This window comes from Triturus cristatus, chromosome 3_1 (genome assembly GCF_964204655.1).
Source record: "Triturus cristatus chromosome 3_1, aTriCri1.1, whole genome shotgun sequence".
NCBI lineage: Eukaryota > Metazoa > Chordata > Amphibia > Caudata > Salamandridae > Triturus > Triturus cristatus.
Genome location: NC_140583.1, coordinates 619,221,379 through 619,242,326, shown reverse-complemented (window position 1 = coordinate 619,242,326; position 20,948 = coordinate 619,221,379). Strand labels below are relative to the sequence as shown.

At 51.0% G+C, this 20,948-nt stretch overlaps 1 protein-coding gene across 3 annotated transcripts in view; it reads right to left on the bottom strand.

Moving 5' to 3' along the window:
• The window catches only part of ANKDD1A (ankyrin repeat and death domain containing 1A), a 419,853-nt gene that overhangs the window by 144,649 nt on the left and 254,256 nt on the right, over positions 1 to 20,948 (bottom strand). For all 3 annotated transcript variants that reach the window (XM_085644555.1, XM_085644556.1, XM_085644557.1), the window contains one exon: positions 18,062 to 18,160. In XM_085644555.1, coding sequence (XP_085500681.1) covers positions 18,062 to 18,160 — 99 coding nt within the window. The remainder of the gene's footprint in view (positions 1 to 18,061; positions 18,161 to 20,948) is intronic.

The following is a 20,948-nucleotide window of genomic DNA, read 5'->3' as shown; positions in this document are numbered from 1 at the left end:
GCTCCTTTAGTGTGTACTTTAGAACTGCAGGAATGCACATGGTTGAGGAGGACATGCAGGGCACTTACTGATTTACATTATGAAACAGGGTTGCCCTGCCCATGGTATATTTATAGCACTTTAATAAACTTTTCCCATTTCTTTCTCGAAAAGCAGTATTACTTTAAGCAAGGAACGCTTGGTTTCGTTCATGGCTGACAAGCGGTCTCATTAGAAATTAACTACAACTACAAGCCTCGTAATTTACCAACCAAAGCATTCGCTGACAACTTTACAGCCAGGCTATACATTGCAAATTAGGAAAGTGTCTTTTTTTATTTACTGTAAACACATGCATTTATTGTAGGTTTTTGAGTTCAACTTCAGTCGTAGTTTTTGTACATGAAATAACCTAGCGAGCAATAGGCACTTTTTGCTTAGTGCTGCCTACGAGTAGATAGTCTCCAACGCCACTGAAACTATAAGGCCACCCCCATAGCACTCAACGGTAACCTGCTTCTTACTAGTGTTGCATCGTTGCTCGTGGCTACTCTCTGCAAACCCTAGGCCTTGGTATGCTCATTTCTTACCATGAGCTGAATTCGCTGACTGGAAATTGAATGCACACACCACAACAGTGTGTTCACTCCGTGTGTGTCAATGTCTGGTGACAGAGACGCTTAAGCTTGCTAGGCACGTCCAGGAGCGTTGTCGCTAGGGGTTTGGGGGACAGCTGACCGAAGGGAGATCTGTTCCCCAGGAATTATTGGGGGAATAGTGCAGTCCAGAGGCCTGTGCTCATTCGGGCTACAGACCGTAATAGGTTGTAGCCCAAGGTTATTTAACCTGCCAATTTGGGCTGCCAGTCACCATTTTATGGATAAGGGTCATGGTGGCAGCCCAATAGGTAGGGCATCTCTGGTAACATTTTATGATTTGCTGTTTGGTTATGACCATTGTGGAGGACAAAGTGCTGCAGGCGAACCACTTATGGCGTGAAGCGGGGCTCCTGTACTTGATCGCAGAGGTCGTCTGTTGAGGGGGTCCTCGGGCGGGGCGGCAGGCCGTGTTGGCTTGCTCACCGCCTCGAAGGCAACCTGAGAAGGAGCCAAAAGGTAGGACCGGGGGGCTGCTTACCTGTTCGGAGAGCGGCCTAGCTTGGTTTGGGAGCATCGCTCGAACAGGGAGAGGATGTGGCCTAACGGCTAGAGCGGTGGACCTCAAAGCTGGGGAACCGGATTAGAGTCTTGACAGGAACGCTCAACACATCCTGTGATTCTGGGCAAATCACAAAATCCCTGTGTCTCACAAAAAAAATGAATGGCTCTGTCTGTAACGCAACTAGTGCTCATGTAAAGCACTCTGATACATTCGGGTCTAGTCCGCGCTATATAAACAAAAAAACAAAAGAGTGAAATAAAGAGGGAGTGGGGGGGAAGTGGAGGGGGGAGACTGGAGGTCGGAGGATTTGACCCTTCAGCTGGAAGGCGATGGGGATATGGAAGATGCAGGCGGACCCAAGCAGGATGACGCTGTATGGAATCACAAGGCCCTGGGAGGTTGGGAGAGGGAAGGGCAGGCCCAGGAGGCCTGGCTGGTTTCCACACCTATCAAGGCAAAAGAGTGGGAAGGGGGCAGGTCCATTGTCTCCTTTGGAAAAGGGGACTGAATAGACAGGGCACCTCAAGTGCTCCATTCTCACAGGCCAGAACAAGTCACTTGGGGATGTGAAGCAAGCAGTGGTGGCAAACAGAGGTAGTGGGGAGCACAATAGTGGAAACAGGACAGTGGGTAAGATCTCATCCCAGATGGCAAAAAGGGGTCCGGCCTCTGTGTTGGTCACAGTCATGCTGGAGTGGAGTGAAGAGGATGGTCAGGGGGAAGATGGAGAAGGGGCTCTGCTTGGATTCCCACAGGAGGGACAGTCAGAAGGGGGTAGGTGCATGCCTCAGCGGGTGTAGTCCCACAGGGTGCAAAAGGGGGCGGAAGCGTAGGGTACTATAGTAAAGTACCAGGGCAGTATGGTTTCTGAGAACTAATGGAGGTTGAATCGCCTGCAACTGGGCATCAGTAGGGATGTGGGCACAGGCCAGCAAGGGTTGCAGGCACAGTTGCGAGATAGAGGCAGTATGGGAGTTAGGGGATGCCTGTGGACATGGGGTGGACGTTAGTGGCGCTGGAGTCTTGCACTTCGGATCTATCCTTGTTTTTACAGGTGGTATGACAGCATCAGCAGACTGCAGACTCGGGAGAGCACTGTGCAACTCCACTACCCCGATATGAAGAGATGGCATGGCGCAGAGAGGTAAACCGGACCTCATCGTTGGACAAGGCATTAGCTGACGCAAAAATGTCTGTGGCGGCTTCGTCAGAGCTACTCGCAAACAAGCGTAGCGAGTCATTGAGCAACCAGACACAGATGTCTCAATGGCCCTAGAGACAGTGTCTTAGAAGGCTTATTATGGCCCCTCAGGAAACGGTTGAATGTTATAATATGGCTCAAAGTATGGTACAAACAAAAATCGAATAATTCGAAGAGAACCTGCCTAAGGGATTTGTGATAGGATACAGCGAGAATACGCTGCAATCGCTTTTCTAGAAAAAAACTTTTTTCTAGAGACCCTTCACCCACCAGGGTTACCCCTAGGTGGCATGCTTCATCTTTGGGGTTCATCCCAATCCTCTACGGATTTAGGCGTGCTGCGACTTACTGGTGTACACTAAGTGACGTGAAGGGGAGTGGAAAAAGGTCAAATTAAAAATACGTACCTTGTGGGGAACTCTTTTATTCCCGCCCCTGGTTGGTAGGGTTAAAATCAGTGATTATTACTGAAAAAAACGAGACAATAATGAGTCTGGCTGTCTCAGTAATGGATAGCCAACATGTTTCGAGCCGTTCCCCTGTTGGCTCTTCATCAGGACTCAATGGGGTCCAGCCCTGTGTGTACCACTCCTAACCAATCCTATAATAAGGAAACACACGTGCACACTTAATGGACACTATGTATACTATGCTATCCCCAGGGCAAAAAGTAGGTGCATTGATGAAGGTTTGACTACAGGCCCCTCGACCCTGGTTTTCGACCATGACGCTATAGCATAGCATTTCATAAACACTGGGGGCCCGATTCACAGAACTAACTTAAGACAAAATCCTAAACTTACTACCATTTTGGTATTCACAGAAGGCACTTACTCATTTTGGTATTCACAAAAGTTAGGACTCCTAACTTTAGGACTCCTAAATGCCTTCTGTGAATACCGAGTCTTAAAATTTGGATTTTTCTCAGTTTAGGAGTCCTAAAGTTAGGAATCCTAACTTTACTACTACTAAACTGAGAAAAATCCTAATTTTAAGGCTTTCGGTATTCACAGAAGGCATTTAGGAGTCCTAAAGTTAGGAGTCCTAACTTTACTACTACTAAATTGAGAAAAATCCTAATTTTAAGGCTTTCGGTATTCACAGAAGGCATTTAGGAGTTCCAAAGTTAGGAGTCCTAACTTTACTACTACTAAATTGAAAAAAATCCTAATTTTAAGACTTTCGGTATTCACAGAAGGCATTTAGGAGTCCTAAAGTTAGGAGTCCTAACTATACTACCACTAAACTGAGAAAAATCCTAATTTTAAGACTTTCGGTATTCACAGAAGGCATTTAGGAGCCCTAAAGTTAGGACTCCTAACTTCTGTGAATACCAAAATGAGTAAGTGCCTTCTGTGAATACCAAAATGGTAGTAAGTTTAGGATTTTGTCTTAAGTTAGTTCTGTGAATCGGGCCCGGGATATCTAATTAACAAACCATATGTATACATAGTGCATGCGCATTAAGTGTGCATACGTGTGTCCTTATTATAGGATAACCGCTAATTTGATGAAGCATGCCACCTAGGGGTAACCCTAGTGAGTGAGGGGTCTCTAGAAAAGCTACTGCAGCTGATTCTCACTGTATCCTATCACAAATCCCTTGGGCAGGTTCTCTTCGAATTATTTGATTTTTGTTTGTTACATAACAGTTAGGAGGATAATCCTAGCCTCTACCTCCCTCCTTTCTTGTATGTAACTATCAAAGTATGGTACCGCAGCAGGGGAAACGGACCGTGGAAACAGGATGCGGGAGAGGACGAATGAACAGGTAGACTGCATTGCACTGGACTATGATGAGGATAGTCATGAGGAAGGCGAGATTGTGGATAATGATGCACTAGTGGAGGTGGAAATGCGGTGGTGGCAGAGTGGGTAGGTCAGGTGGAGGGGGGTGGGGGGGGAGGCAATTAACCAGTTTCCGCCTAGTGTTTTAGGCTTCGGACAAAAGGCTGGCGAGATCCACCAACACCATGTTGCAGAATATGCAGGTTTCACTGGATAGACGGCAGGCTATGGAGCAGGGACCAACCTTAATGCCAGGTAAGGAAACAAGGGTCACGGTAACGGACCCGGTGATGGTGTCAATTGGGGTAGATGCTGGGCAGGACGGAGAGGAAGAAGGAGCATGTTTGAGGAAAGGACAATATGTGAAGGATACAGGAGTGAGCACAGAGAATCAGAAGACGTGCAAGAGGGACAGAGGTAGTACACAGAAGGCGGAAGGGGCACAGGAGTAAGAGGTGGCAGGGGTTCTGGAAGGGGTCAGCAAACGTAGACCCACAAGGTGGGACAGATGCAGGAAAAGGCAACAGGGCTGCTGTGGAGACAAGAAGCGATGGTCTAAATAAAAAAAAAGGTAGAGGAGCTGACGTGCAAGGAGAGTAAAGAATCAACAATGAAAAAACTGCCATACATGGGGGTAACAAAACCCTTGGGGGCATACCGCCTGCTGTCTACAAAAGAGGACATTTGGAAGGGTCAATACTTTGAGATGTTTAAGCTATTACACAGGGAGCTCAGGGCCAGAGAGGGTTCTAAAGGATGTAGGTGCCTATGACAATCGAGAACTGGACAGCAGCATTTTTCATTTATGCAAGCATGTACTGCGGAAAATACACAGAGCAAAGTGTAGCCCTTATCAAATATATAGATGTCCTATGGAAGGCTCAGATCACATTTGGGGTATATGCCTGGGCACAATATGACGATGAATTTCAGGCACACTTGGTACCAGATGCTGAGGCAAAATGGGAGGAAATTGACTCAGACATGTGGCAACACACAATGGGACCGGCAAAATTCGGTAAGACAATTTTCACAGCTGGCAGATTGCCCTTAGTATACCAGCCCTTTCAGGGGCACCCCAACTGGGGATGAGTGGAAGCAACAGTCAAAGGACTATGAGGAGTGCCAGGGGCCTGCTGGGATTTTAACAAAGGTATGCGCACAAGTGGGAATTGCGCATTCTGTCACAAGTGTTTAAAATGCGCGGGAGGCATGCTCTCATACACTATGTTGGCACGACAGGGTCACAGCAAGCTGGGCTAACAGGGAGTCACTCAGGGAACTGGCATCAGTCACAAGTTGCCACTCAGCATACCGCGGCTTACGGGGTGGTATAAGGACTAGTTAATCTGGACAGGATGGTATTTTGATAGCAGTCATATGTAAACAGGGATGATGCAGCAATGTTGGGGGACAGATTTCAATGTGAGTTCAGATTGCAATATGAGGGTCTGAGAGTGAGGTGATGGGCAGAGAATCGGAAATCGACCAGGGAACGCCCACAGACAGTGAGGAAAAAACTACAGAAAGAAATTCTTGAAGGTCGAATGGCGGGTCCGTTTGATTATTGGCACATGACTGACGGGTTGGTCCCTAAGACAGAGCAGGGTCAGTTCCAACTCATACAACACTTGTCATGGCCTGAAGGGCAATCGGTCAACAACTTCATATCCGAGGAGTTGGCTTTGGTGTTTTATTCTTCAGTGGAAGTGGCTATGTCCATAGTAGAACAGACGGGGATGGGGGCAGAGATGGCAAAGAGTGACATAAAATCAACCTTCAGGTTAATACCAGTGCACCCGGATGATTTTCAACTGCTAGGGATTCAGTTTGAAGGACAGTGGATAGAGGATAGAGCTTGACTCAAGGGCAATAGCATCACATTTTCCGCGGGAAAAAAGCAAAATATGCAGTTGTTGAGAGATGTCATGCTAGGAAAAGCTTACGTTAAGGTTCAGGATGTACAGGTGCTGTTAGGCCATCTTAAATTTCATGTAGAGTAGTGAGAGCAGGCAGGTCTTTTTGTTGAAGGCTGGGGGTGGCGCTATCAGGATTGTCTCTAACTCATCATCACGTGTTGTCGGCGGTGTGAGGGAGGATTTGCACATGTGGTGCTTCTTTTTGGATACTTTCAATGAAGTGCCATTGTACACACTGCAGCAGTTAGAGTGGGACATTTAGATTTTCTCTGATGCTGCAGGAGGAGTTGGTTTGTATTGTATTGGCAAGGAAGATGGTGCGCTGAACAATGACCAGAGATGTGGAAGTACGGGGTGAAGTATTGCCTTTCTTGAATTGTTTCCACTGGTTGTGGCTGTTTCCATCTGGGGCGAGGAGCTAGCCCACAAGAAGGTTTTGTTTCAGGTTCACAACATGGCAGTAGTGCAGATAGTGAACAGACAGTCAGCCAGGGAGGCCTAGATATTTAAGTTACTGAGGGAATTTGTGCCCGAATGCTTGAGATATGACACTGTTCAGAGTAAAACATGTGCCAGGGTTGGACAATGAACTTGTGGATACTTTGTCTTGTTCACAGTGGGAGAGATGCCATGTGCTGGCGAGGCAGGCGGACAGGGACATGACACCTATACCGAAAGACCTATAGAAAGTAGAAGACAGAGGCTTTTCCAGCTTGTGGTAGGGTCACTGGTGAAGTCCACCAGGAAAACATATGCATAAGCTTGGGAGGAATTCTTGAACAACTGGGCCAAAAAGAGGCTGGAGGGTTGGGGGAAAACAGAAGATGTAGTGCAGTTTACATTGTCATTGACAGCAGAGAAGGGGCTGCCCTGGGTCACAATCACGAGGAAAGTGGCAGGTATTGCATTTATGGGAAAGTTACTCCAGGGTTATGCTCAGTCAGTAGGGAACTGGGGAAGTGAGTGTTGAAAAGTTGGGCCAGGGATCAGGGCCTTGGAGCAACAATTAGGAGACCTCCGAGTCTTTTCACAGGCGATACTAATTCTGCCAGATTTGTGCATGAGAGAAGGGGAAGCAATGCTTTTTGTTTCCATAATGCTTTGGATATTCTTTGACAGGTTTAGGGTGTCGGAATTGTTGGGTGGGGAATTGTGGGCTGGCCTTTTCTGAGAAGAAACAGTGGTGCAAGGGGATGTGGTTCTAATCCGGCTATGTCACCCAAAGACGGATCAGAGGACACTCGGACAGACGCTGGTATTGACGGATTATCCGGTGGTAGACTTGTGCCCGGTCAGATGTGGGGGAGAAGTTGCAAGCAGGCAGGTCCTCCCTACAGGGAAAAGGTTTCTGACATAGGAATGGGAAGCGGTTGGACGGGCGGGGGGGGGTTGTTGAAGAACAGACTATGTTCTTTCCCTCACTGCTGCCATGTCTTTTCAGGTTCAGTTGTGGGCCCGAAGGCTGCCAGTTTGTCCGTGTGGATTGTGGGGCACTCCTTTGTGTAGTGGGCCAACCAGGAAGCGTGGAATAGAGTACCTGGTATTAATTTGGGTTTTGATCCCCAGCTATGGTCTGTGTCCTGGTATGGAAAAGGGGGAGGGAAATGCGTTGGAGAGAGCTTTTGCCTATCCTGAACAGGATTTGGTCAGGAAAGCATTGTCCGGATGTTTTGCTGGAGTATTTAGGGGAGAAAGACTTGGTGGTGGTGAAGGGTGTGGGGCTGCTGCGCAAAATGAAGAGACATGAGGGCGGTCAAAGAACTGTGGTCCGGGTGTTTCCTGTTATGGACAGCATTTATTCCAACAAGGAATTGTAGAGGGGCCTCGAAGCCTGCCAGGCGAAAGGTGTATAGAGAAATTAGAGGATTTTGTAGGGCAGAAGGTTTTGGCAGAGTGGAGCACTCTGAGATGAGATATGATAGCATAGAGTTCTTTAGGGATGATGTTTCTTGCTTCGGGATGAAGTTGTATTTGTTGTAAGTGAAGGACCTTTTAGCTCGGACTTTGAAGGGGCAGCAGTGAGCGGGAAAAAGTTTGGGGAAAGAACAGAAATAGCCAGTTTAGAGCTTTTTTCTGGTGGCGGTTGGCCAAAAAGTTGGCATAGATTTAGATAATGTTATTGTTGTTGCCACTGGCAACCCAGGCTGATAGGGAGGTTGTGAACAAGTCACACCGGAACAAGGCAGGAAGGTAAAGGATAAGTTATAGGAAGTTAGGTTTAATCGATGTTGACAGATCGACTGATAAGTGGTAGAGGAAATTAAGAGGTCATAATGGAAGAAATGCAGGATGTTATGAGTTAGATACTTGCTGGTTACGGTATGTGGGGGCGGAACATTTAGTGGTGGGTGTGTAAAATTATGTGATGAACTTTGTAGAGTGAGGTTTGGTTTTGTAAGGCAGAATGCCAAGGAATTTTTGTAATGTGCACCTGTTTTAATAAAAACAGCTTTTTTCACACATACAAAAGTGTCAGTGGACTGTGCTGTGTCCCTCTCACCCAATGTCCTGGTGCATAGCAGTGAGGAGCATCTCGAGTTGAAGGGACACATGCACTTTCTACAATTGGCTGCCAGAGGCAGATCTAGTAAACAGACTACAAATGAGAGGCATTCACAAGAGACTGAAGCCTGGCTGCCTGTCCGCTAAGGGACATTTCAAATTCTCTTTACCACATAAAAGCACTTGAAAACATTAAAGAGCATTGTGTTTTATTGTCTGATCCCAGCAGATTTGTATGACAGATTTCTGGTAGTGTGGCAATGCTTGGTAAATTAGGGAAATTCGTTACCTTTACTCGAGATGCGTGGCACTTGGCAGGGCTGAGTTAGGGCCGCAGAGGGATCAGCCTCGGATGCAGCATGAAGGGGACTCCACAGTACAATAACTGGGATTACTCCAAGAGGCCCTGTTACAGGGGTGATTAATCGTCGCCATCTTCTGCACCATGCTGAGGCCCCTTCCGATGATATCAGGTGCCGATGTACCCGATGGAGGCGATCAGAAGAGGATTAGGGAGCCGAGGAGCAAAACGTCTGCCATGTTAGCTGTGCTGGTCACGCCCCCAGCAGCCTGCCTCTTTTCTTTAATTTACGTTCTCTATCTTTCTCTGCACAATACAGGCCTGTCTTTGTTGCCCTGCTTGTCTTTCCTATGTTGTGCTAGTAATCTGCAGTCTCTACCTGTTACTTTCGGGTTGCCTGCTCTATTGCCGCACAATGTTTACTCTGGTTTCTCCAGTCAGTCTCCTAGCCCCCTCCAGGTGGCGACTCTCCCTTTCCCGCTTCCCCCATCCTTTAAAGCCAAACTGCGTGCTTTTCCCTTAAAACACCACTGACAACTTCCTTGGGTGCCTGAAAAGGTCGCAGTTTATTCAAAAAACAACAATTTGTGTATTTACATCACATTGTTTGTGGGTATGTACATATTGCATTATTAGACCATGTCGCTGCTTTACTTATTTGCTCTTTAGCATTGACTTGCAATTTTTGGACCCAGCCTCTCAATAATCTGGGAGGGGGGGGGGGGGCCTTTTTGGGGCATCTGATTTACGGGTCTAGGCTTCAGCTTGCTACCGATTTGGAGGGTGTCCGCCTGGATCTGTCCAGGCCGCAAGTGCCGTCCCGCTCGCCCTGTACCCTTTTGTGGGCCCTCCCTTCTCCCAGAGGTACCTGCCTTGTGGCATCCCAAGGACCTTTCTTGAGCCTCTACCCTACTTTCTTGCGGCTGAGTCCTTTGCTTTCTGCTCCTTCTGAACCCCTGCCGTGAGGCATCCCAAGGGTCCTGCGGGAGCTTTACCTCTAATCTTTTATGGCGGCCTGCCGCAATTTGGCTCCCTCAGTGCCCCTGCCGTGCGGCATCCCAAGGACACTGTGAGAGCCTTCCATCTATCTTCTAGTAAGTTCTTCTCATTTTTTCCCTATTTTAGTTGGGTTTGCTCCGCTACCCCTCCACCATGCGGCTGCGATGCCCGTCTCTTAGGTGTGGGTGGGTGGGATTCGTCTTCCTTTGTCCGAAGGAGGGGGGGATGTGTGAGACCCGTGGGCCCCCTTTTATCTCACCCTTACTCCTTAGGTTGCCCCCTTATTGGGGGGGGGGAACTTGTTTTTCAACGGGGGCCAATCCTGGCCCCCCTCGGCCTAGCAAAACATGCTAATTTGGGGGGAGGGCCTCCCGGCCCCAGATGGTGTTTTGCACGGGCCTCTATGGGGTCCGGCTGTGCCTCCCCGGCCCGGGTCCTAACCCCCTCCAGGTGGCGACTCTCCCTTCCCCGCTTCCCTCATCCTTCAAAGCCAAACTGCGCGCTTTTCCCTTAAAGCCCCACTGACAACTTCCTTGGGTGCCTGAAAAGGTCGCAGTTTATTCAAAAAACAACAATTTGTGTATTTACATCACATTGTTTGTGGTTACGTACATATTGCATTATTAGACCATGTCGCTTCTTTACTTATTTGCTCTTTAGCATTGACTCGCAATTTTTGGACACAGCCTCTCAATAATCTGGGAGGGGGCCCTTTTGGGGCATCTGTTTTACGGGTCTAGGCTTCCGCTTGCTACCGATTTGGAGGGTATCCGCCTGGACCTGTCCGGGCCGCAAGTGCCGTACCGCTCGCCCTGTACCCTTTCGTGGGCCCTCCCTTCTCCGAGAGGTCCCTGCCATGTGTCAGCCCAAGGACCTTTCTTGAGCCTCTAGCCTACTTTCTTGCGGCTGAGTCCTTTGCTTTCTGCTCCTTCTGAACCCCTGCAGTGAGGTATCCCAAGGGTCCTGCGGGAGCATTACCTCTAATCTTTTATGATGGCCTGCCGCCCTTTGGCTCCCTCAGTGCCCCTGCCGTGCGGCATCCCAAGGACACTGTGAGAGCCTTCCATCTATCTTCTAGTGAGTTCTTTTAATTTTTTCCCTACTTTAGTTGGGTTTGCTCCGCCATGATCCCTACGGTTTCACGATCGGAGGGAGCTCCCCCCTAATAAGGCCCCTTGCCCTCCGGTTATAGGAAACCCCTCTGCTCTAGTACCCCCACAATATTTAGGAGGAACATATCCATTCCCACGCCTGTGAGGTGTACTCCGCAATCCATGTGGTACCCTGGGGTTCTTAGGTTAATGAACCCATGCCTCACGAACCCCCACCCATTGGCCCTGCATATCTTGGCCATTGTGATATTGAGTTTCCTTCTGGATTTCTCCACCGCTCCCAGGTCTATTGCCCCCCGCCAGAATTTCCGTAGTACGATTTCAGAAAAGATTATTTCCGCGGGGGTGTACTAGGCGTGCCAATGCCGTGAGACCTTTTTGCATGTCTTCCAGGAGTGCGCTCTGCCCCATTGCTACCAAGTCATTGCCGCCCAGGTGGACCACTACCGCATCCAGTTTGCCACCTCGTTGTAACGCTTCCCGCACCGCGGGTAGCAGCTGTTCCCATTTCATCCCCGGGCGTCCCTGCCATTCTATTTAGGTCTCCCGCAGCCATATCCTGCCGAAGTTACTCCATGAGGCCCTGTTGCAGGGGTGATTAATCGTCGCCATCTTCTGCACCGTGCTGAGGCCCCTTCTGATGATATCAGGTGCCGATGTACCCGATGGAGGCGATCAGAAGGGGATTAGGGAGCCCAGGAGCAAAATGTCTGCCATGTTAGCTGTCCTGGTCACGCCCCCTGCAGCCTGCCTCTTTTCTTTAATTTACATTCTCTATCTTTCTCTGCACAATACAGGCCTGTCTTTGTTGCCTTGCTGGTCTTTCCTATGTTGTGCTAGTAATCTGCAGTCTCTACCTGTTACTTCCGGGTTGCCTGCTCTATTGCCGCACAATGTTTACTCTGGTTTCTCCAGTCAGTCTCCTGTCATCCTACCGAACAAGTTACTTACCTTCGGTAACGATGTATCTGTAAGAAACATTAGTTAGTTAGATTCCTCACCTTAGAATATCCCCAGGCGTCAGACTGGATCCGGAAGATTTTTCGTCAGCAATACCCCTTGCGCGTCGCTAGGCGTCGTCTGCGGCTCCGCGTCCGTCGTCGGCGTCGTGCGCCGGGATGACGTCGTCGGAGTACTTAGACGCCGCCCTCGCGCGCTGACGTCAGTTCTTGTACATAGCCTTCCGCGCCAGGAACGCAGAGCCATACAAAGACCGACACTGGTGCCAAAAATAAAATCTAGGGGCCTGAAAGGACAACCTTAACCCTAGAAGTCAGTTCGCAGAACGGGGAGGATGGGTGGGTCGGTGAGGAATCTAACTAACTAATGTTTCTTACAGATACATCGTTACCGAAGGTAAGTAACTTGTTCATCTGAAAGAAACACGTTAGTTAGATTCCTCACCTTAGAATAGATACCCAAGCAATACCATCCCCGGTGGTGGGTCTGCGAACCAAGATCACACCAGAAAGTCCTGGAGGACAGAACGGCCAAAGAAGCCATCCCTCCGGACTTGGCTGTCAAGGCAATAATGCCTGGCAAACGTGTGTAGCGAAGCCCACGTCGCCGCCTGACAGATGTCCTGCAAAGGGACTCCCCGTCCCAAGGCAGTAGTAGCCGCCGTGGCCCGAGTAGAATGGGCGCGCAGCCCAACAGGAGGGTCCTTTTTAGCCAAGGAATAGCAAATTTTTATACACAAAACGACCCACCGAGAGATGGTCCGTTTGTGCACAGCTTTCCCCTTCTTAGCGCCCACGTACCCAACAAAAAGCTGGTCGTCCACCCGGAACTGTTTTGTGCGGTCCAGATAAAAGGAGAGCGCACGTTTTGGGTCCAGACGGTGGAGCCTCTCTTCCTCTTTGGAAGGATGCGGAGGCGGAAAGAAGGTGGGCAAGGTGACAGACTGCCCAAGGTGAAATGGAGTCACCACTTTAGGAAGAAAGGAGGGACGAGGCCGAAGGACAACCTTGTCCGGATGAACAGATAGAAAAGGAGGCTTTGAAGATAAAGCCTGGAGCTCACTCACCCGTCTAGCCGAGGTGATGGCTACCAGAAAAGCAGTCTTAAGAGTCAGAAGACGAAGAGGACAATTGTGAAGAGGCTCGAAGGGAGCGCACATCAGGAATGTCAATACCAGATTCAAGTCCCACTGAGGCATTACAAAAGGGACAGGAGGGAACGTGTGTGTAATGCCTTTGAGATAGCGTGTAACCACAGGGGACTTGAAAAGAGAAGGCTGATCAGGAAGCCGCAAGAAGGCGGAGATGGCAGCAAGATAACCTTTCAGGGTGCCCAGGGCAGAGCCCTGCCGGGCCAGAGAAAGAAGGAAGAGGAGAACCTCAGAAAGAGGGGCGGAAAGGGGATCCACAGCCTTTGCTGTGCACCATGCCACAAATTTGTTCCACCGGCAGGCGTATACCGACTTTGTGGAGGGACGCCTGTCTGCCAGAATGATATCACAGACTTCAGGAGGCAAGTCAAATGGCATCAACTGCCGCCGCTCAATCTCCACGCATGGAGGTGGAGGCTGGACAGGTTCGGGTGGAGGACCGTCCCCTGCTGCTGCGACAGAAGATCCTCCCGAAGGGGCAGACGTATCGGGGGATCGGTCAACAGACTGAGTAGCTCGGGATACCAGTATCTTCGTGCCCAATCCGGAGCCACCAAGATGACTTGGGCCCGGTCGTGCCTGATCTTCTTCAGCACTCTGGGCAGAAGTGGTATAGGCGGAAAGGCGTACAACAGACCGCAACTCCACTCGTGACGAAAAGCGTCGCCGAGCGAGTGCCGCCTTGGAAATTCCAACACGCAGAACTGCTGACATTGCGCGTTCTCTTCGGTGGCGAATAGATCTAACCAAGGCTCTCCCCACTGCTGAAAGAGACCTTGCGCCACTTCGGAGTTCAGACGCCATTCGTGATCCATCATGCACCGGCGGCTGAGTTCGTCTGCTCTGGCGTTCAGAGAGCCCGCCAGATGTTGAACCACTAGGGTGACGCCCTGGTGTTCCAGCCACGTCCAGAGGCGCAGAGCCTCCTGACAAAGGGTCCACGACCCCACCCCGCCCTGTTTGTTGCAATACCACATGGCGGTGGTGTTGTCTGTGAACACCTGCACGACACTTCCCCTGACAGAGGGAAGGAAGGCTTTCAGTGCAAGCGGGATCGCTCTCAACTCCAACAGGTTGATGTGGAGACGAGACTCCGCCGGAGACCAGAGGCCTCTGATCTCCGCCACTCCCATATGGCCACCCCATCCCAGGAGGGACGCATCCGTCACTACGACATGCTCCGGTTGGGGAAGGGAGAGGCTCTTGCCCTTGACCCACTCGCGGTCCGTGAGCCACCACTGCAACTGTTGTGCAGTGCCCTCCGAGATCAAGACATGGTCGGACAGGTTGCCGTGATGCTGGGCCCACTGAAACTTCAGGTCCCACTGCAGAGCCCGCATGCGCCGCCTGGCGTGATGCACTAGTAGGATGCAGGAGGCCATCAGCCCCAGAAGCCGCAACACTAGCCTGACCGAAACCCGGGATAGAGGCCGAAAGATGGGAATCAGGGCCCGTATATCCCGGACCCGCTGTTCCGGTGGATGGACCCGGAACTGCGCCGAATCGAGAACCGCTCCGATGAAGAGGAGCTTCTGAGAGGGACTCAGGTGTGACTTCGGCACGTTGATGGAAAACCCCAGCAAATGCAGGAGATCCGCCGTAGTCTGGAGGTGGGAGACGACTGCCTGGGGCGAGCCCGCCTTCAACAACCAGTCGTCGAGATAGGGGAAGACTGGAACCCCTGATCTGCGCAGATGAGCTGCGACCACCGCCATCACTTTCGTGAACACCCGAGGGGCACTGGTGAGGCCGAAGGGGAGCACGGTAAACTGAAAGTGCTCTTGGCCCACCGTGAACCGCAGGTAACGCCGGTGGGCCGGCAGGACGGGGATGTGGAAATATGCGTCCTGCAAGTCCAACGCTACCATCCAGTCTCCAGGGTCTAGGGCAGCTAAAACCTGAGCCAACGTTAGCATCTTGAACCTTTCCTTTCGGAGGAAGGCATTGACGTTCCGGAGGTCCAAGATAGGACGTAGGCCCCCCTTGCCCTTCTTGGGAACCAGAAAGTAGTGGGAATAACAACCATGACCTACTTCTGGACTCGGAACGCGCTCGACGGCCCCCTTGGCCAAGAGAGCCGAAACTTCCTCGCGGAGAAGATTCAAATGATCCCCCGAGATACGGTGGCGCTGCGGTGGCATGGCTGGAGGGGTCGTCTCGAAGGGGAGGGAGTAGCCCCTTCGGACGATTTGCAGCACCCACCTGTCCGATGTTATGGACCGCCAGTGGAGCAGGTGATGGCGAACTCTGCCGCCCACTGGCGTGGTATGGGCCTGAAAGCTCGGACTAGGAGGGCTTTGAGGCGGATGCTGCAGGGGTGGAAGTGGGCTGACCACGTCGGCCTCCATTTCCGCCACGGCGGAAGCCACGTCCACGACCGCGCGCAGGTTGGTTCTGCGGCTGGTGGCTTTGCGGACGTGAGGAGGCGCCCCTTCCTTGGCCACGAAAGGGGCGAAAAGCGGAGGTGTGCGCCCGCGGAGCCGAGAGGCCCAAGGACTTGGCCGTAGCCCGGGAGTCCTTTAAGCGGTTCAGCGCACTGTCCGCCTTCTCACCAAACAGGCGAGTGCCATCAAAGGGCATGTCCATGAGGGTGGTCTGGACATCCCCGGAAAATGACGTGGACCGCATCCAGGCGTGGCGGCGGAGCGCCACCGTGGTTGAAATCGCCCGACCCAGCGAGTCCGTGGTGTCAAGCCCACAGCGTATGGCGTGCCGTGCTGCATCCCTCCCATCGGCCAAAGCCTGGGTAAGACGCGTCCGGACCTCCTCCGGACACAGGGGCAGCACGTCCTCCACCGTATCCCACAGGGAATGGGAATAACGGTCCAAGAGACAGGCGGTATTTAAGGACCGCAGGCCCAAACTAAGGGACGAGAACAGTTTCTTGCCAAACTGCTCGAGTCTCTTGGAATCCCGGTCCGGCGGAGCGGTCGGGAAGGAGGATTGGGAGGTAGAGGCCTGGATAACCAGACTCTCGGGGGTGGGGTGTTGGGACAGGAAACTGGGGTCGCCCGGAGCAGGGCGGTGGCGCCTGGCAACGTTCCTATCCACAGGAGGAACTGTGGAGGGCTTGGACCAGGTGCCCTGCAGAACGTCAGTGAGGGCCTCGTTGAACGGCAGCAGAGGCTCAGTGGAGCTTGCTGAGGTTTGAAGCACCTCAGTGAGGATGTTAGTCCTCACAGCCACGGCAGGCAACTCGAGCCCAAGGGCCTCGGCCGCCTTGCGCAGCACCACAGAAAATGCTGCACCCTCCTCCGAAGCCACGGTCGGAGGAGAAGTGAATCCAGTGTCTGGCGAGGTGTCCAGCCCACTGGCCTCCCCCAGTTCATCTGCCCAGTCCTGAGAAAGCTGTGACTGAACAGCCAGAGGGTCCTCGAACCCCTCCCAGTCGCCCCCTTCTTCCGATTCCTGATAAACAGGAGGAATGATCGGAACCGGACTGTAGAGATGGTAGGACTCAAGCGGCGTCGGATGCGGCGTCGGTCGACGCCGCACCGGCGCCGGGTCCGGATGAGGGCTAAACTGGGGTGTCGGCGTCAAAGGCGTCGGCGGCGCCGGTGACGGCGTCGGTGGTACAGGCGTCGGCGCCGGTGGAGGAGTGACTAGGTCAACCGGCGTCGACTGGGGCCCAGGCATGGGCCCCGCGGGGACCTGCGGCGTCGAGACCGGAGTCGTCGACGGCGCCGGGGCCGGAGCCGCCGGCACGCGAGGTCGCCCAGTCGAGTCCGCGGGGCCCGAAGGCGCGCCAGCGGGCGTCGACGGCGGGGCCAGGCTCCTCATGGCCGAGAGGAAGGCACTGATCTCTGCCGGCGCCGCGTCAGTCCCAGGGACCGGAAGGTATGGGGGCGGACGCGGCACCTGCGGCTCCGCCGGAGCCGCGGGGGTGGAACCACCCTGACCCTCGGCCGAGTCGCGCGACCGGCGAGGGGAGTCCGAAGAGCGATGTCGCCTCTTGGACTTCTTTGAGCGTTTGGACTTACCTGACGACTTGGAGCCGGACGATCGATGGCGTCGGCTAGGGCTCCGCGAGCGATCCTTGGACCTCCTCCTGGACCGGGATCGCGCACGACGCGGAGCCGAGTGGCGAAGCTCGAGAAGCTTGCGGGACCGCTCCCGCCTAGCCTTCGAAGTCAGTGCCTGACAGTCGTTGCACGACTCCGCGTCGTGGTCGGGGCCTAAGCAGTAGAGGCACCGGCGGTGGTGATCGGTCACCGACATCAGTCGATGACAATCCTCGCAAGCCTTGAACCCAGGCATCCTACCGGCACCAGATGTCGACAGACAAGGATCAAAAATGATCAAAAAAGATTTAGTCAAAAAAGACTAAAAGGGGTAGCTCTCCCGGATCTGCGCTTACTGGCGCGGAAAAAAGAAGAACTGACGTCAGCGCGCGAGGGCGGCGTCTAAGTACTCCGACGACGTCATCCCGGCGCACGACGCCGACGACGGACGCGGAGCCGCAGAGGACGCCTAGCGACGCGCAAGGGGTATTGCTGAGGAAAAATCTTCCGGATCCAGTCTGACGCCTGGGGATATTCTAAGGTGAGGAATCTAACTAACGTGTTTCTTTCAGATATTCCGTTTTCATCTGCTTCTGTAACGCATGTCTCCCTAATGTCCACTAATGCCGGGTTTAGTTACTTTTGTGGCATATTCAGTTAGTTGCAGTAGTTTTCTCTTGGATTCTCCTGCAGCATGGAGGACCAAGTCACAGTGTTCGGCAATGGAATTCCCAATTGTGTGTCAATTGTTTTCATAATCTGTGTAAAATTTACTAAACTTTCAAAGTTCAGTGAGCCTGGTCTTTGCCTAAATGAACAAGTCATGTTTATTTGAAGAAATCTCAGTTGGTGATTTCCTACCACACACTCAGACATGTTCTTGCTTTTCGTATTCCATGTCTCCAACTTTTTTGTTGCCCATTGTTAGGATTATATTTGTTTTGACTAATCTCAATCTCTGCCATTTCTCAAATTTAAAATGAGATACCTTGTCCTTAATGTTGTGATGACAACCAGAGCCAATCAGGAACTCCACCACTTCCAGCTTTCCGTGCTCTGCCGCTAAGTGAAATGCTGTTCGTCCCATCTAGGAGTATAAAGGAACATAACAAAAACTTTAAAGATTGCATAAAACATGAGATTTACACATTTTCCACCACTTTAATCATGCATATGGGACGAAATTGTACCTTTCCCCGATCAATATATAGTAACAAACACTACTATTGTATTTCCCCTGCGTCCCACTTTTGCTAGCTAGAAGGCTGCAACAGGGGTGCTGGCGGATCCTAACTATGATACCCCAGCTCTATGTCTGTACCGGTCTCTACACATAGCACAGCCAGAAAACAATCCACTTGCCTGAATTTTGTTTTAATCACCATTAAAGCAGAAAGTATGGCTTTATTGAGTGATTATGCTGTTAATCATGATTACCATGTCAAATATCAGTATATGTGAATATTAGCAGCAAGAACGGTTTAGAAACAAAAGAAACAAGCACTGGCAAAGCCAATAGGTATTGCCTATGTGAAAGATACTGGCGTTGTCAATGTCTTTTAGACATGTTTCACACCAGCATGGCTGAAAAGTTTTTTTTAAAGCGCTATGATGTGGTCAGCGCTGGTCGAGTTATTCCGCCTTTTTTTGTAACTTTCAGCCATGCTACACAGAAGCCATAGTGCTGTACAACATGGCTAAAAAAAACATTGACAAAGCCAATTAATCCTGCTTAGGTGAGACCTGTTGGCTAAGCCAATACTCCTTATAAAGGTTCTTTGGACAGCTGGATTTCTCATCTAGCCCCTTTCTGCGCTAACTCACACATATGTAATAAAATAATAATAAATGAAGATAGTTCTCTAGTGAAACGTGCACAGCACAGGAGCCTCATAGCAAATCATTATTATTTTAAGGCGGTACGAGAAGAAATGTACTCTAATAAACTGTGCTGGAGCCCAGGTGAACTGCATAAAATAGGATGGTAATAGGCTTTCTACATGTGTCTATTTTTTCAACTGAAATTGGCTAGTGGTGCTTTAATTCTGTCTCCTGTCACTCCGAGGCATGTCAACAGATACTGACTTGCATTGTGGGGAGTCCTGTATTAAGAGGCCAAGCCCACATTTCCATGAGCTGTTCACGATGTGATTGGAGTCCATTAGCAGCTGTGGTAAGCCAACTCCAGCGGCGGGCATGCTGCCATCATCCATGTCACCTACGCCAAGATATAGGCAAAAATACAGCCCTGCACAGCTATTTTTTACAAACCCCAATGAGTTTAAAGTCTCAATCAAGAGAAAATGTCCCCTGCATTCCGATCATTCATCAGCGTTTTACCTCCTGGATTTTAGATGATGTGTGCACTTCCTTCATATATTGCCCTTATTTATTTTAAATCTCAGCACTGTCATAAATGGAAATGGATGTTTATGTGTGAGTTTGAGTGTGAGTAAAATCAAAGTCAACCTTGTCACAACAGCTGCTGCACAATCAAATGTTTGTGTTTTTTCTTGGCTAAATTAGAATACTGCCTCACATCTAATAGCTAAATGCTGGCTGCTAACGTTCGCACTGCCTGACATTTGTTGCTGTTTTGTTGCGAGGTGAAAATAATCTTTATCCTACTAAATGGATCGCATTTCATATCTCTTTGAATGCTGAACGACTGGGTTGGCCCTGCAAGCGTACTTCTTAACCAGTGGCTACAGTTACAGTTTCCAGTCTGCAACTTCAAACACTGTCACCTAGAAGGAGAGTGAGAATCTCTACCCTAGCTCCCAGAACTGTGGTTCAGTGTGGGACACCTATTATTGCTGGTGTGAGGGACCGCGGCAGCCTACATGGACAGTGGAAAGGGAGCGTGGTGTAAAGCTAAACAACACTTTGAAGCAACCATGTGGGGTAGGAGGAGGCAAGCAGTCGGATGGGTGAGAGGGGAAAAGCAGTCTTATGCAATGCTGCAACTTAAATACAACAGGGATGCCGCTTCTGCCCACCCTTATCGATTTCGAGAGGAGGTTCAGTATTTTTTCCTTTCACAAACTGATGATAGCTTGACCTTTAGCCCCAGCTGGTTTCACAACCCCCCTAAAACCCTCCTAATGAACAGCACGCAGGCCGGGGGAAAGCAGTCGGACAAGGGAGCGATCCATGACAAACCCCTACCGGGGAAAGTAGCAAGAATGGGCGGCAGCTGAGCCCAAGAAAACGTTGTGCTCTGATTGGTCAGTTTGGTGTAAAGGGACCAATTGGGCGGGAGCCCCCTGGGTGCGCCTCAAGGATAAATGGGTGTGGGCCTCCTCAAAGAGTCATGTGCCTTCGCCATTCGGGTTTAATACCATACTGCGGCCCGCTGACCACCCGGCTTAGCCAGAACTTGAAGTCAGTAAGGGACAATCCATCCATGGCAAAGAAAAAAGTAGACAAGGAGGTCCGCCTAGGGCGGGTCGCCGGTCCCTTTGCCGAACACCTGTGCACCAATTGTGTGGAGTCACCGCTAGGGTTGATACTCAAGAAGGAGCCCGGTCAGCTTCGATTCATTCACCATCTGTTGCACCCAGCTGGGGAGTCAGTCAACGACTGGCTGGACCAAGCCAGCTGTTCGGTATCCTAAGCCACCATTGATGATGCAATAGACCAGATTTGGACAAGTGGGAAAGGGTTCCTGCTGGTTAAAGCTGATATTGAATCAGCATTCCGCTTGTTGCCTGTGCACCCAGAAAGCTATTCCCTGCTAGGTTTTCAATTGGGGAAGTATTACCACGATAAGTGCCTGACGATGGGGTGTGCGATCTCCTGGGCTTACTTCGAGGCCTTTAGCAGCTTTCTGGAATGGACCCTGGGGGAACGGCATCCAGCAGGGGGGCGGATTC